Here is a 13,652-nt window from a genome sequence, read left to right on the forward strand (position 1 = left end):
GATCAACAAGGCTAGATTTCACCTAGGCTATACGCTCCCGGGAGGCCATTTCTTTTCAGAGTTAGCACCACATGTTTTACGAATGCTACCCAACTGGTCCTGAACTTCACCTGCACTTTGACAAAGGAAGTTCTCGCATTTTTGTGAAATCAGCATCAGTGTTATTTTTGTGATATTGTCTTGTTTGGCCACAGAGTGACTGTCTCTAGGTTGTGGTCTAGGTTTGTGAATCATACAGAGGTGGAACACCTCTGCTCACTCTGTGAGTGGGCTGATGGTAGTGAGGGCTGTCAGACAATAAAGGTTGAGAAATGCCTCGAAAAAACAAAGCATGGAACATTAAAACCCCATGCAAACCCTTTAAAAATGGCCAATTTCTTTACACATGTATTCTATTCACAGCACTCTAGGGGAGGTAGTGAATTCCAGGTACTCTGCTGAGACTAGGACCATTGTATCTCGTTACAAAATGGTGCTTCTTCCCCACAGGCTGGAACAGTGAGCTCAGCACGGACCAGAAAATCCCTAAGCAGAATTGTTTGGCATCACCCTCTACTTCAGTATTTTATCCCCTTTTCTCTGAGAACAATCCAGCTAAAGCTCCAGCTTAAGGACCATGAAGCTCATTGGGATTTGCTTTGTTAATTTAATTGACTTTTAGAGAACAGTTTATTTTTATTTTTGGTTCCAAGCCGCAGGCTCCTGTTCTATTAGCAGACATCTCGTATTTGGACCATGTCCCCAGAGTTCTCTGAAGCATATACAGCTTGGACACAATCAGAAACGTATAGACAGGGCTTCCTGACAATCTTCAGTATTTGCATATAGCCATAATATTTGTCTGCATTTAGGCTCCAGTCTCTTCGGAGGCACGGGGTTCAAATCCCACCGCTGCCACCAATAACAGATTTCTGCCTTAATTATAATGTTCTTACGCTCATTTTAGAGGGAAAGTAAACTCTCATTTGTGAACATTTGTATCGTTTTTTTGCAACTTGTTTATTTTCACTTTGCCATGGTTTGTAAATATAGTACGTATAATATAGTCATCATCTGCTGTGTATGTTTGTACATGTGATAACAGTTAGAATAATTGTATCGTTCAACATTGGGAGTTGCCTACATTGTGTATCCTTGGCAAGAGAGCAGAACTGTGCTGTGTGCCACTAAAGGTCACTGTGTGCATTTGGCTCTGTACGGGGACAGTTAATCACAACTGTCTTTGTTCATGAAAGAGCAAGCTTTGCACCTTCAAATGCGCACAGTGTGATCACAAAGGCCCTGGGCGAGACGCTAAAAGTTGTATCGACTGTCTTATTTTAGTTCTGTATACATGTGTTTGGGGGCTCTCTAATGCAGTATTTTGTTTCCCAATGTTTGTTGCGGATCTGGTTGGAAAGGGATCATTTTCCAGGATGAGAAAGCGCAGGACGAACATACCCTGGTTGCGTTTGGCAGTAGGCCTAAGGCCGTTAATGTTGATAAAACACAGATACTGACTACCACTCAACCATCTAAACACACACACACACACACACACACACATTGAATAAGTCTTGAAAGCATATTTTTACCTTTTATAGTTACAATAATGAGTCAGAATAACTGCACACGTGCACTTTATACAGCACAAAGTCTTGCAATTAGATCTGTCTCTTGTGGTGGCATTGCGCCTTCTACTCTTGGCAAGAGTGCTCTGCTGCTGAGTTGCTGGGTGCTCTGTTAGTTTTTGAGGGACACTGTGCCCTCTTTGGAATGTTCTGGGTGAGATGTAGCGATGTCTGTCTTTTCCTCCCGGTCCCCAGAACATCTGCATTGTCTGTCGTTCGGAACAGTGTCAGAGTTCCACTTCGATGAATTCCAGAAAGGCGCTCTGGTTTGACCTATAATCCCCAGAAGGCGAGTGTGCGGCTTGTGGAAAGCCCCCTTCTATGTCTCTTGGCTCTGGCTTTGGAAAACCCTGCCTTGGAAACAGGGCCTTGGAGGTCAAGCTATTGCTATTTAGGAGCACAAGCTATTGGGAAATAATTGGCTTCCTGAGTGGTTTACTGTTGGAGAGGGACTCCGGAGAACGTGGTCCAAGGCAGATGGCTGAATTTGCATATAGCTGGAAAGGAGACAGCCAAAAAGCCTGGGAAACCCTACAGCCCATAGTTGGCTCCCAGAAACCCTCTCTAATGATAATGACTGATGTCTCAGTGAGAGAATCCTTTTGAAGTGATGAGAACACCTCTTCAGAGAGCAACAGCTGTACAAGGCCTGATAATGTTTTAGTTAATCCAAAAATAGCTTTTTCATGTTGGTCAGTACAGCAGAGATGCAATGGAATAGAGTTGCAGCTGAACCATGATACAAAGGGACGATAAACTGAAAATTACCAACACCGACATTGCATAGGCCAACGTTGGTGATTTTGCTTCACATGTTTTCTGTAGATTGTTCTAAAAACCATTATCTGGTCAACAGTAATAACCTATACATTACGTTGATCCCTGCTATGATGGTTTCTGCCTGTCCCTTTTTTGCTGTCGGTTACTGTGTGAGCAGACCACTCTCACTCCCCCTCCCCACTATGCGCACAGAGGAGGGAGAGATGCATTCTGAGAAGCTCAAGCATATGACCATTGCTCAAAATGCAATTGCGGGAAAAATACAGTTTTCAAAGCAACTACTGTTGTTCCAGTTACAGAGAGGAGAATCACAGCTTTCTATGAGTATATACTGTATTGCTTACCTACCAATATTGAGTTCATGACAACATTTTACAACCGGAGTAAGCTGTAGTATGGTTTTGATTCGCCCCGGAGCAAGCAGAGTGCGCCATTTGCAGTGAATGGGCCTACATCAAGTAGCCTAGTCCTAGCTCTGGAAAGTTTTTCAAAGACATTAGAATACATTTACTGATAGATTAATAAATTAGCCTACATGGCTATATAGCAACAATATCATATTGTAATGACCACGATAGATCATAAATGAGAGAACGTCCACTACAGTTCTCGAGTTCTTGAATTGACGGCTTACTGACTCCAAACTCACAGGTTACTGTTTGGCTGTAGCCTACGCCAAATAAGTCAGATAAAACGATCACAGCTACTCAACTCACTGTCGGGACAAGAAAAAGAGAGAGAACAATGACAGCATGGCATATAACAGACGTCTCAACTAACCTGAATTCAACGTGAAATCACCCCCAAAAAGTTGGGTGAAATTCCCTTACGTTGATTACTTATTTCAAATCAAATCAGTTTTCCACGTCGATTCAATATAATCACATAGAATGTTTTTGTTGATATGATGTGGAAACAACGTTGAATCAACCGGTTTTTGCCCAGTGGGAGGCTACCATCTCAGTTGTCTTACTTTGCAATGGAAAAAAATGTCTAGAGCCCTGCCGCTAATGTAAATGAACTGTCCATAAAAAAAGTAAAAAATGTATTTGTTGTTATCCAGCAGAATAGTTACATGTACCACCATATGACTTATTGTCCATATCGCCCAGCTCTATGAAAGGGTATCAAGCTAATTTTCTGTTGATATCCCTATGCCATTTGGTACCAAGAATCCACCCCACACCACACATTTGTCGATAAAATTGGCAACTATATGAATTAATAAGTGACTGTATACTTAACAAAAATACACCTAACCATATTTATTGACTGTTCAAAGAATACTGTATGTCAGAATATTTTTTCTTTCTTTAACGCTCCTCATTTTTTGTCTCCCCAGCATCCTACTTTGGGGACAGTTTCTGCAAGATAACTTCGATCCAAGATGTCTCCTCCTTTCACCTGTCGCTGCAGTTCAAGACCAGCCGACGAAGTGGACTCCTCCTCCTGGCTGCAGGGATGCAGGACTACCTATTCCTGGAACTCCAGAATGGGAAGTTACAGGTTAGTATCAACACCTGTATTGTAGGAAATAGGATTCTATTTGCAATGTACTATCAGACCGGCTTAACCCAAGGCAACCTAGCAAGCTGTTGCAAAGTGTATTTTACACAAGCTTTATGTTGTTATTAAACCACCCAGAAATGTACAAGGCATGGTTATTTAGGTGGATGACTGATTGTGAATCCTAGATGGCAAACATGTTTTGTCAGCTGGTTCACAATATTCCAGTTTATAGTTCTATCCAGGGTTGGAATTGGAAAAAGTCACTCTGGGGACTGACCATGTCAAATCCTAGAAATTCAAATTAAACACCGTTTTACAAAAATGCTTTCACTTTGGGGACTCGGTTCCTACCCATTCCCCCGCCCCCCAATTCCACCTCTGGTTCTATCCTGTGGAGATGAGGCACTAAAAGTATTAGAAAAAGGACACCTGTCTTAAAACTTCCTATATATGTCCTATATTGTAATTGAAAGACTGACAACAGCATCTGTGATGTCACTTTCCTCTTTCCAAACCAACAATGTACTTCAACCTAATACATTTAAAGATTATAACAGAAGTGAAAGCAGGCTGGTGGTGTGTGCTCATTAAAGAACCATGTATGTGACAGTTTCAATTAGATGGTACTCTGAAATCATTCGACACTGCTTTACTGGTTGTCACTTTAAATGGGATTCCTGACATTTTAATTCCATAATGAATTTCTTGGCAGAGTCTGTGAGGAACTGAATTGGCATCAGATGTGCTGCCATAAACAATCCCTAAATTGTGTACAATAAACAAGGTATATTGTTTTTAGAGGTCTGGTGCGTTTGCTATTAATAACGTTTGAATATGATAGAATCACAAGAAAGCTATGATGCTGCTCTGATCCATAAGAAGCCGTTTGTAAGGACAAGATAGGTGAAAGAGGTATGCCCCCCAAAAGACAATCACAAGTCTATGCTAGATTGATTCCTCTTTGATATCATCTTTCAAATCCTTTTAGATAATCGTTCATGGAAAGAAAGGCTATGACGAAGGAATCCTTTCACGAATATAATGACAGTCCAAAAAACATACAATTATTGAGCTTCATAAAATAGCAATGACACTTCTCTTCTCTCTTTTTTCACATAGGTGCGAATGAACCTTGGGGCCGGTGAGATGGTGCTGTCATCATCTCTGGGGCTGCAACTGAACAACCTCCTGGAGCACAAGGTGTCTATCACGATGCAGGAGGCCAAACTGACCATGCTGATCGATGACCTCTTTTCCACTTTCATCTCTGTGCCTGAAACCCAGGAGGACCTCAACATTGACATGGGGGTTTACATGGGGGGCACCGGAGACTTAGACGCCCCATATCTCAGCAATGCCATACCTCCATTCCGCGGTTGCATGACCAATGTCAAGTTGGAGTCCCATCAGTTTGATATTCTCGACTCCGAGCCCATTGACTGCCATGATACAAAGCAGTCCTGTAGCAGTGAGTTTGAGGTTGGTGATGGAGAGGCGACCAGCTTTATCAGCCCAGACTCATTTGTGTCCTTCCCTACTTGGAGCGGGGCTAGTGGTAGTGAAAGGACCTTGGAGTTTCTCATGAAGACCACCATCGAGGATGCCCTACTCACCTTCCACCCTGGACGAGAGTCAGACTTTATAGCTGTTGGCGTTGTAGGCGGTTACCTAAAAGGTGTGGTGGACCTTGGGAGTGGGATGGTGGTACTGGACAACCCCAGAGTACAGCTAGATGATGATCAGTGGCATAGGATCAGAGTCACTGTAGATGCGAGTGTGTTTGAGATTAACGTGGACAGCCAGCCTGCCTCTATCCCTCTAAGGGGCTCAGAGCGATTGGATCTAGTTGGCAATCTGTATATGGGGGGAATCCAGGGCAAGATGAAGGATGTGTTTCGTGATAGTAGCTTGTCTCGTATGGAGGTGGAAATAACATCTGAGTCTTTTATCGGATGCATGGGAGAAATCAAAGTGAACCAGAAGGACAGAAGCCTGCAGGACGCGTTGGTCACCAAAGACGTCCATGTGAAATGCGAGGGAGAGGACTATGACTACTCAAGTTACTATGATTTGGAGGCAACCACAACTACGGCTCCTGTTCGGATCCGATATGTCGACGCTGACCCTAATGAAAGACATTGCTACCCAACTGACGACACACCAGAGGCCTTCCGGAACATTACAAAACTTATTGAAGTCAACCCTTTGCTTGTGCCCGAGGGTGGGGAAGCTTTTCTCGATATTAACAACCTTAGCCCTACATTTGACCTAAACACTGTGGGAATCCGCCAATCCCAGATCATCTTCACTCTACAAAGTGACCCTTGGTACGGACTCGTAGACATGAACATCAATACCAGACGTACCAAAAAGTTTACACTCCTGGATGTGGTCAACAAGAAAATCAAGTATCTCCACGACGGCAATGAAAAGTATGGCGATCAGATCCAGTTGGAGGTGGTTGCCCATAGTAACAGTTACCTTCCAGGATGTCTTAAAAAAACCCACCAGTACATTCTCCCAGTGGAGATCATACCTGTCAATGACACACCACAACTAAACGGAGGAGACATTTCCATCACAGAAAACGGTCGCACTCGCTTAAATCCCAACCTTATCAAGATTGTGGATTCGGACACTCGCTGTGATGAATTGATTGTCACCGTGACCTCAGAACCTCCCAGAGGGGTTGGCTACTTAGAAAATGCCCAGCAACCAGGAAGAAGTATCAAAGAGTTCACATGCAGACAGTTGAAAGACGGCAATATATATTTTGTCCACAGAACTGGGAGCGGTGGGATAACTTTACAGGTATCTGACGGACAATCCATAAGTCATTCGACCACTTTTAAACTGTCCATTACACAGCCCCAAATGAGCCTTGTGACCAATACTGGCCTTCTGTTGTCTCAGGGAAGCAACTCTTCCATTGGGATCCAGAACCTGGCCGTCATTGCCACCCCTCGTAATGGAGATATTGTGTTTAATGTCACACAGGCTCTGAGATATGGTGAATTGCATGTTCTCACTAGCAATGGTTTGCCCAAACAGGTGACATCTTTTCACCAGTCAGATTTGGAGCAAGATCGCTTGAGATATGTTAGCACAGACTCAAGTGACCTGGAGGACATTGTGTCAGATAATTTTCAATTTGATGTCCATCTTGGACAGTTTTCCCTATGGAACAATACTTTTTTGATCAAGATCACACCCTCACAGGTTAAAATGGCCCAAGTAGTTCCCCTTGAGATTGAAGGCAAGGTAGAGCAAAAGGCAATAAAACACACTGAACTTGAAGCAGAAGTGAAGGGGAAAAGTGTAGCCCCAGAAACTATAAGATACATCCTTCTGAAGGCCCCCACACTGGGTACTCTTCAAATGATCGACAGGAAGCTAGTTGAGGGAGACAGTTTCACCCAACAGGACCTCTGGAATGCCCAGGTCAGCTATAGAGTCCAGGTGCAAAGGACGGTGGCTAATGAGGACCAGTTCCAGTTCAGAGTCTTTGCAGAGAATCAGTACTCCCCTATATACACCTACCCAATCAAGATCCAGGCTGATTCAGACGCCCCTGTTTTGACTAATGAGAGACTAATTGTCTTGGAGGGCGGAGAGAATATTCTGAACAAAGACTATCTATGGGTTCAGACATCCATCTCGACAAACTTTGTTTACAGGGTGACACAAGACCCCAAGTATGGCCGTCTCATCAGGGAGTCCCCATCTGGACAGCCCAGGTTCGACGGGGCCATTAGAATGTTCAGCAATGAGGATCTGAATCTAGATAGGCTGATCTACCAACATGATGGCTCAGAGTCTAGCGATGATGAGTTCTCTTTCCTGGTATTTGAGCAAGCAGCAGGAAGTGAAAACATCAGAATCGATGGTCAAGAGTCTTTGAGCAGCATGTTTAGAATATCTATTCAGTCCAAGAACGACCACGTGCCTCTTAGAGTGGTTGATAAAACCTTTAACGTGGTGCGAAATGGACAACGTTTGCTGACCACAGAAGATATCCTCTTCAGGGACGATGACTCAGGGTTCAATGATACCCAGTTGGTCTTTGTTCGCACAGGCATTCTCTCAGGAAATATTGTCTCCCCATCAGACCCCTCGCAGCCCCTCTTTCGTTTCACTCAAGCGGACGTGAAAGACCAGAATGTTCTATTTGTGCACCATGGGGCAGACCGTGAGCGCTTCCAGCTCCAGGTTTCTGATGGCCTGCATAAGACCACAGCCCTGCTGCAGATCCAGGCTGGTGAGGCCTACCTCCGTGTGGTGAACAACACTATGGTTGTCATGGACCATGGAAGCACAAAGACGCTCAACACCAGTCTGTTGAGTGCAGAGTCCAACATGGACATAAGAGACGCCAGTGACATTAGGTACCAAGTGACATCACCCCCTAGTGATGGGAAGATCATCGTGAGTGGGATTGAGGCCTCTTGGTTCACACAGGAGGATCTGAAAAAGGGTGTGGTGTCCTACGAGCATAACGACCAGAGTCTGAGCTCCAAGGACTCGTTTGGCTTCACTGTGGAAGCGAAAGGATTTTCTGAGGAGGGCACATTCAGAATAAAGATCTTCAAGCAAGGCTATCTGTCAGAGCCTGAGGTCATCACCAATGAGATAATCATCTCCTATGAGGGAGAGCACACCGTGATTAACCAGGATCATCTTAAGGTATGTTTACTGTATATTCCCCTCTATGTTTACCAATCGTTGACTTCCACCTTTGCCTACTGTTTGTTCTTGAATCTATTACAATACCGCGAACTGCATGACTTAGTAGACTGTAATTGTGTTTATGAAGCAGTCATTAGAGTTGCAAGTACCCAAGCATGCACCCTCAACAGTATGTACACTTTATGGCTGCACGATCTGGATAAAATATCTAATTGCGATTTTTTGGGGGAAAGATATTGCAATTGCGAGTATGAATTGCGATTTTCGAAGCACTTGGGTGAAAACGTCAGACTTAGTTAAAACAAGAGTCAGGGTAGAGAACATCACTTCTAAAATGAGATCATATGAATGACTACATACTGTGCTAACTGAATACAAAACCAAATGAAACAAATATTTTCCAACATTGTTATAGGCTACATATGATAATAGTACTATTACACCAACATATTAACAAACGTTTTTACCATGATCATCAAAATATAGTGTGCATTTATTAATAAATTAATGAATAACATTATGAATTCCTATTTTACCATTATGAGTTCCTAAATAACCTAAGTTAATTATTTTTTCAGGCAGCCATGGCCTGCAGATGGAATAGGAAACTTATGATTGTGCAATTATGTATAAGTAGACTCAATAATTATTATAATTGAAATTGTAAGCCTTAAAAACATGTAACGTGTAGCCTACCAATTGCAAGGTGCAGCCTGTGTCCAAAACATTGCAGTCTGGTTGTCACGTCCTGCCCATAGAAAGCCTGTATTTTCTATGGTAGAGTAGGTCAGGGCGTGACTAGGGGTTTTAGTCTAGTTTATTATTTCTATGTGGGGTTCTAGGTTTAGCTAGCTGCCAATACGACAAGAGAGACAATAGTACATAAAGAGAGACCTAAGACAACAACATAGCTAGGCAGCAACACATGACAACACAGCGTGGTAGCAACACATGACAACAGCATGGTAGTGACACAACATGATAGCAGCACAAAACATGGTACAAACATTATTGGGCACAGACAACAGCACAAAGGGCAAGAAGGTAGAGACAACAATACATCACGCAAAGCAGCCACAATTGTCAGTAAGTGTCCATGATTGAGTCTTTGAATGAAGACGATTGAGATAAAACTGTCCAGTTTGAGTGTTTGTTGCAGCTCGTTCCAGTCGCTAGCTGCAGCGAACTGAAAAGACGAGCGACCCAGGGATGTGTGTGCTTTGGGGACCTTTAACAGAATGTGACTGGCAGAACGGGTGTTGTATGTGGAGGATGAGGGCTGCAGTAGGTATCTCAGATAGGCCTAAGAAGGTTTTATAAATAAGCATCAACCAGTGGGTTTTGCGACGGGTATACAGAGATGACCAGTTTACAGAGGAGTATAGAGTACAGTGATGTGTCCTGTAAGGAGCATTGGTGGCATTTCTGATGGCCAAATGGTAAAGAACATCTTGCCGCTCGAGGGCACCCTTACCTGCTGATCTATAAATTATGTCTCTGTAATCTAGCATGGGTAGGATGGTCATCTGAATCAGGGTTAGTTTGGTAGCTGCGGTGAAAGAGGAGCGATTACGATAGAGGAAACCAAGTCTAGATGTAACTTTAGCCTGCAGCTTTGACATGTGCTGAGAGAAGGATAGTGTACTGTCTAGCCATACTCCCAAGTACTTGTATGAGGTGACTACCTCAAATTCTAAACCCTCAGAGGTAGTAATCACACCTGTGGGGAGAGGGGCATACTTCTTACCAAACCACATGACCTTTGTTTTGGAGGTGTTCAGAACAAGGTTAAGGGTAGAGAAAGCTTGTTGGACATGAAGAAAGCTTTGTTGTAGAGCATTTAACACAACATTTGGGGACGGGCCAGCTGAGTAGAAGACTGTAGCATCTGCATATAAATGGATGAAAGAGCTTCCTACTGCCTGAGCAATGTTGTTGATGTAAATTGAGAAGAGCGTGTGGCCTAGGATTGAGCCTTGGGGTACTCCCTTCGTGACAGGCAGTGGCTGAGACAGCAGCTTTTCTGACTTTTTACACTGCACTCTTTGAGAGAGGTAGTTAGCAAACCAGGCCAAAAACCCCTCAGAGACACCAATACTTCTTAGTTGACCCACAAGAATGGAATGGTCTACCCTATCAAAAGCTTTGGCCAAGTCAATAAAAATAGCAGCACAACATTGCTTAGAATCAAGGGCAATGGTGACATCATTGAGGACCTTTAAGGTTGCAGTGACACATCCATAACCTGAGGGGAAACCAGATTGCATACCAGAGAGAATACTATAGACATCAAGAAAGCCAGTCAGTTGATTATTGACACGTTTTTCCAACACTTTTGATAATCAAGGCAAAATAGAAATAGGCCTGTAACAGTTAGGATCAGCTTGATCTCCCCTTTTAAATAAAGGACGAACTGTGGCTGCCTTGCAAGCAATGGGAACTTCCCCAGAAAGGAGAGACAGGTTCAAAAGGTCGGAGATAGGCTTGGCGATGATAGGGGCATCAACATTAAAGAAGAAAGGGCCTAAACCATCTGACCCAGATGGTTTTTGGGGTCAAGTTTCAGGAGCTCCTTTAGCACCTCGGACTCAGTGACTGCCTGCAGGGAGAAACTTTGTAGCGCGGCAGGGGAAAAAGAGGGAGAAGCATCAGGGATAGTCGGATTTGAAGGGGTGGGAGATGAGGAAATGTTGGACGGGCAAGGAGGCATGGTTGAGTCAAATAGGAATCCTGACTTAACCTCTCTGGGATATGTGGGACGGTAGCGTCCCACCTGGCCAACATCCAGTGAAAATGCAGAGCGCCAAATTCAAATAAATTACTTTCAACTTTCATGAAATCACACATTCAATATACCAAATTAAAGCTACACTTGTTGTGAATCCAGCCAACGTGTCAGATTTCAAAAATGCTTTACGGCGAAAGCAAACAATGCTATTATCTGAGGATAGCAACCACACAAACAAACACAGACCATCATATTTCAACACTCCCGGCGCGACACAAAACGCATAAATAAAGATATAATTCATGCCTTACCTTTGACGAGCTTCTTCTGTTGGCACTCCAATATGTCCCATAAACATCACAAATGGTCCTTTTGTTCGATTAATTCCGTCGATATATATCCAAAATGTCCATTTATGTGGCGCGTTTGATCCAGAAAAACACCGGTTCCAACTTGCACAACGTGACTACAAAATATCTCAAAAGTTACCTGTAAGCTTTGTCCAAACATTTCTAACTACTTTTGTAATACAACTTTAGGTATTTTTTTTTCTCAACCAATTTCTAAAGACTGTTGACATCCAGTGGAAGCGATAGGAACTGCAGGAAGGTCCCTTAGAAATCTGGATTCCCAATGAAAACCCATTGAAAAGAGAGTGACCGGCCTCCCGGGTGGCGCAGTGGTCTAGGACACTGCATCGCAGCGCTAGCTGTGCCATCAGACACTCTGGGTTCGCGCCCAGTCTCTGTCCCAGCCGGCCGCGACCGGGAGGTCCGTGGGGCGACGCACAATTGGCCTAGCGTCGTCCGGGTTAAGAAGGGTTTGGCCGGTAGGGATATCCTTGTCTCATCGCGCACCAGCGACTCCTGTGGCGGGCCGGGCGCAGTGCACGCAGCGCAGTGCAGGTGCACGGTGTTTCCTCCGACACATTGGTGCGGCTGGCTTCCGGGTTGGATGCGCGCGTGTTAAGAAGCAGTGCGCCTTGTTTGGGTTGTTTTTCGGAGGACGCATGGCTTTCGACCTTCGTCTCTCCCGAGCCCGTACGGGAGTTGTAGCGATGAGACAAGATAGTAACTACTAACAATTGGATAGCACGAAATTGGGGAGAAAAAGGGTGGTAAAATTCAACAACAAAAAAATAAAAATAAAAGAGAGTGACCTAAAAAAAAAGAAATCTGAATGGTTTGTCCTCGGGGTTTTGCCTGATAAATAAATTCTGTTATAGTCACAGACATGATTCAAACAGTTTTAGAAACTTCATAGTGTTTTCTATCCAATACTAATAATAGTATGCATATATTAGCATCTGGGACTGAGTAGGAGGCAGTTTACTCTGGGCACACTTTTCATACAAACGTGAAAATACTGCCCCCTATCCTAGAGAAGTTAATGAAGTGGTGATTAAAGAGCTCAGCCATGTGCTTCTTGTCAGTAACAACCACATCGTTAGCTTTAAGGGACATGGGTAGCTGTGAGGAGGGTTTAATCTCCAGGTCTTTAAAGTAACTGTCACGATCGTCGTAAAGTGAAAGAGAGGAGGACCAAGGCGCAGCGTGATAGCAATACATCTTTACTTTAATAAAGACGAAAAAACGAAGAACACTATACAAACAAAATCAAAACAATAAACCGACGAACGTGAAGCTATACAAACTAAGTGCTAACATGCAACATAGACATAGACAATCACCCACAAACTACCTAATGACTATGGTTGCCTAAATATGGCTCCCAATCAGAGACAACGATAGACAGCTGTCTCTAATTGAGAACCAATCTAGGCAACCATAGACATACATACACCTAGACTAAACACTGCCCCATAAACATACAAAAAAAAACTAGACAATACAAAACACATACTTCCCCCATGTCACACCCTGACCTAACTAAAATAATAAAGAAAACAAAGATAACTAAGGCCAGGGCGTGACAGTAACTAACTTTGTCCTTCCGGATAGCCTGCGTGCACTTATTTCTCATTTGCCTGAACGAGAGCCAGTCAGCCTGAGTATGCGTGTGCCGAGCCTTTCGCAAAATGCAATTCTTGAAGTGGAGTAACTGCAATATCACGGTCGAACGAGGGGCTGAACCTGTTTTTAATTATAATTTTCTTTATGGGGGCGTTGTTTGTTAACAATACCACTGAAAATATCAAAAAAGAAGGTCCAAGTGTCTTCGACAGAGGGGATCAAGTTGATTCTATACCATTTTACAGAAGCCAGTTCATGAAGGAAGGCTTGCTCATTGAAGTTTTTTAGCAGGCGTCTATGACAAATCAGGACAGGTCCTTTCACTGAGCAGCCATTATGAACACAGGCTGTAAAATAGTGATCACT

General features: G+C 43.5%; 1 protein-coding gene across 1 annotated transcript in view; it reads left to right on the top strand.

The window, feature by feature from the left end:
- The window catches only part of cspg4 (chondroitin sulfate proteoglycan 4), a 107,302-nt gene that overhangs the window by 63,601 nt on the left and 30,049 nt on the right, over positions 1-13,652 (top strand). Inside the window, exons 2-3 of the mRNA XM_023984813.2 lie at positions 3,733-3,896; positions 5,019-8,582. Coding sequence (XP_023840581.1) covers positions 3,733-3,896; positions 5,019-8,582 — 3,728 coding nt within the window. The remainder of the gene's footprint in view (positions 1-3,732; positions 3,897-5,018; positions 8,583-13,652) is intronic.

Source organism: Salvelinus sp. IW2-2015, linkage group LG4q.1:29, assembly GCF_002910315.2.
Source record: "Salvelinus sp. IW2-2015 linkage group LG4q.1:29, ASM291031v2, whole genome shotgun sequence".
NCBI classification, from domain to species: domain Eukaryota; kingdom Metazoa; phylum Chordata; class Actinopteri; order Salmoniformes; family Salmonidae; genus Salvelinus; species Salvelinus sp. IW2-2015.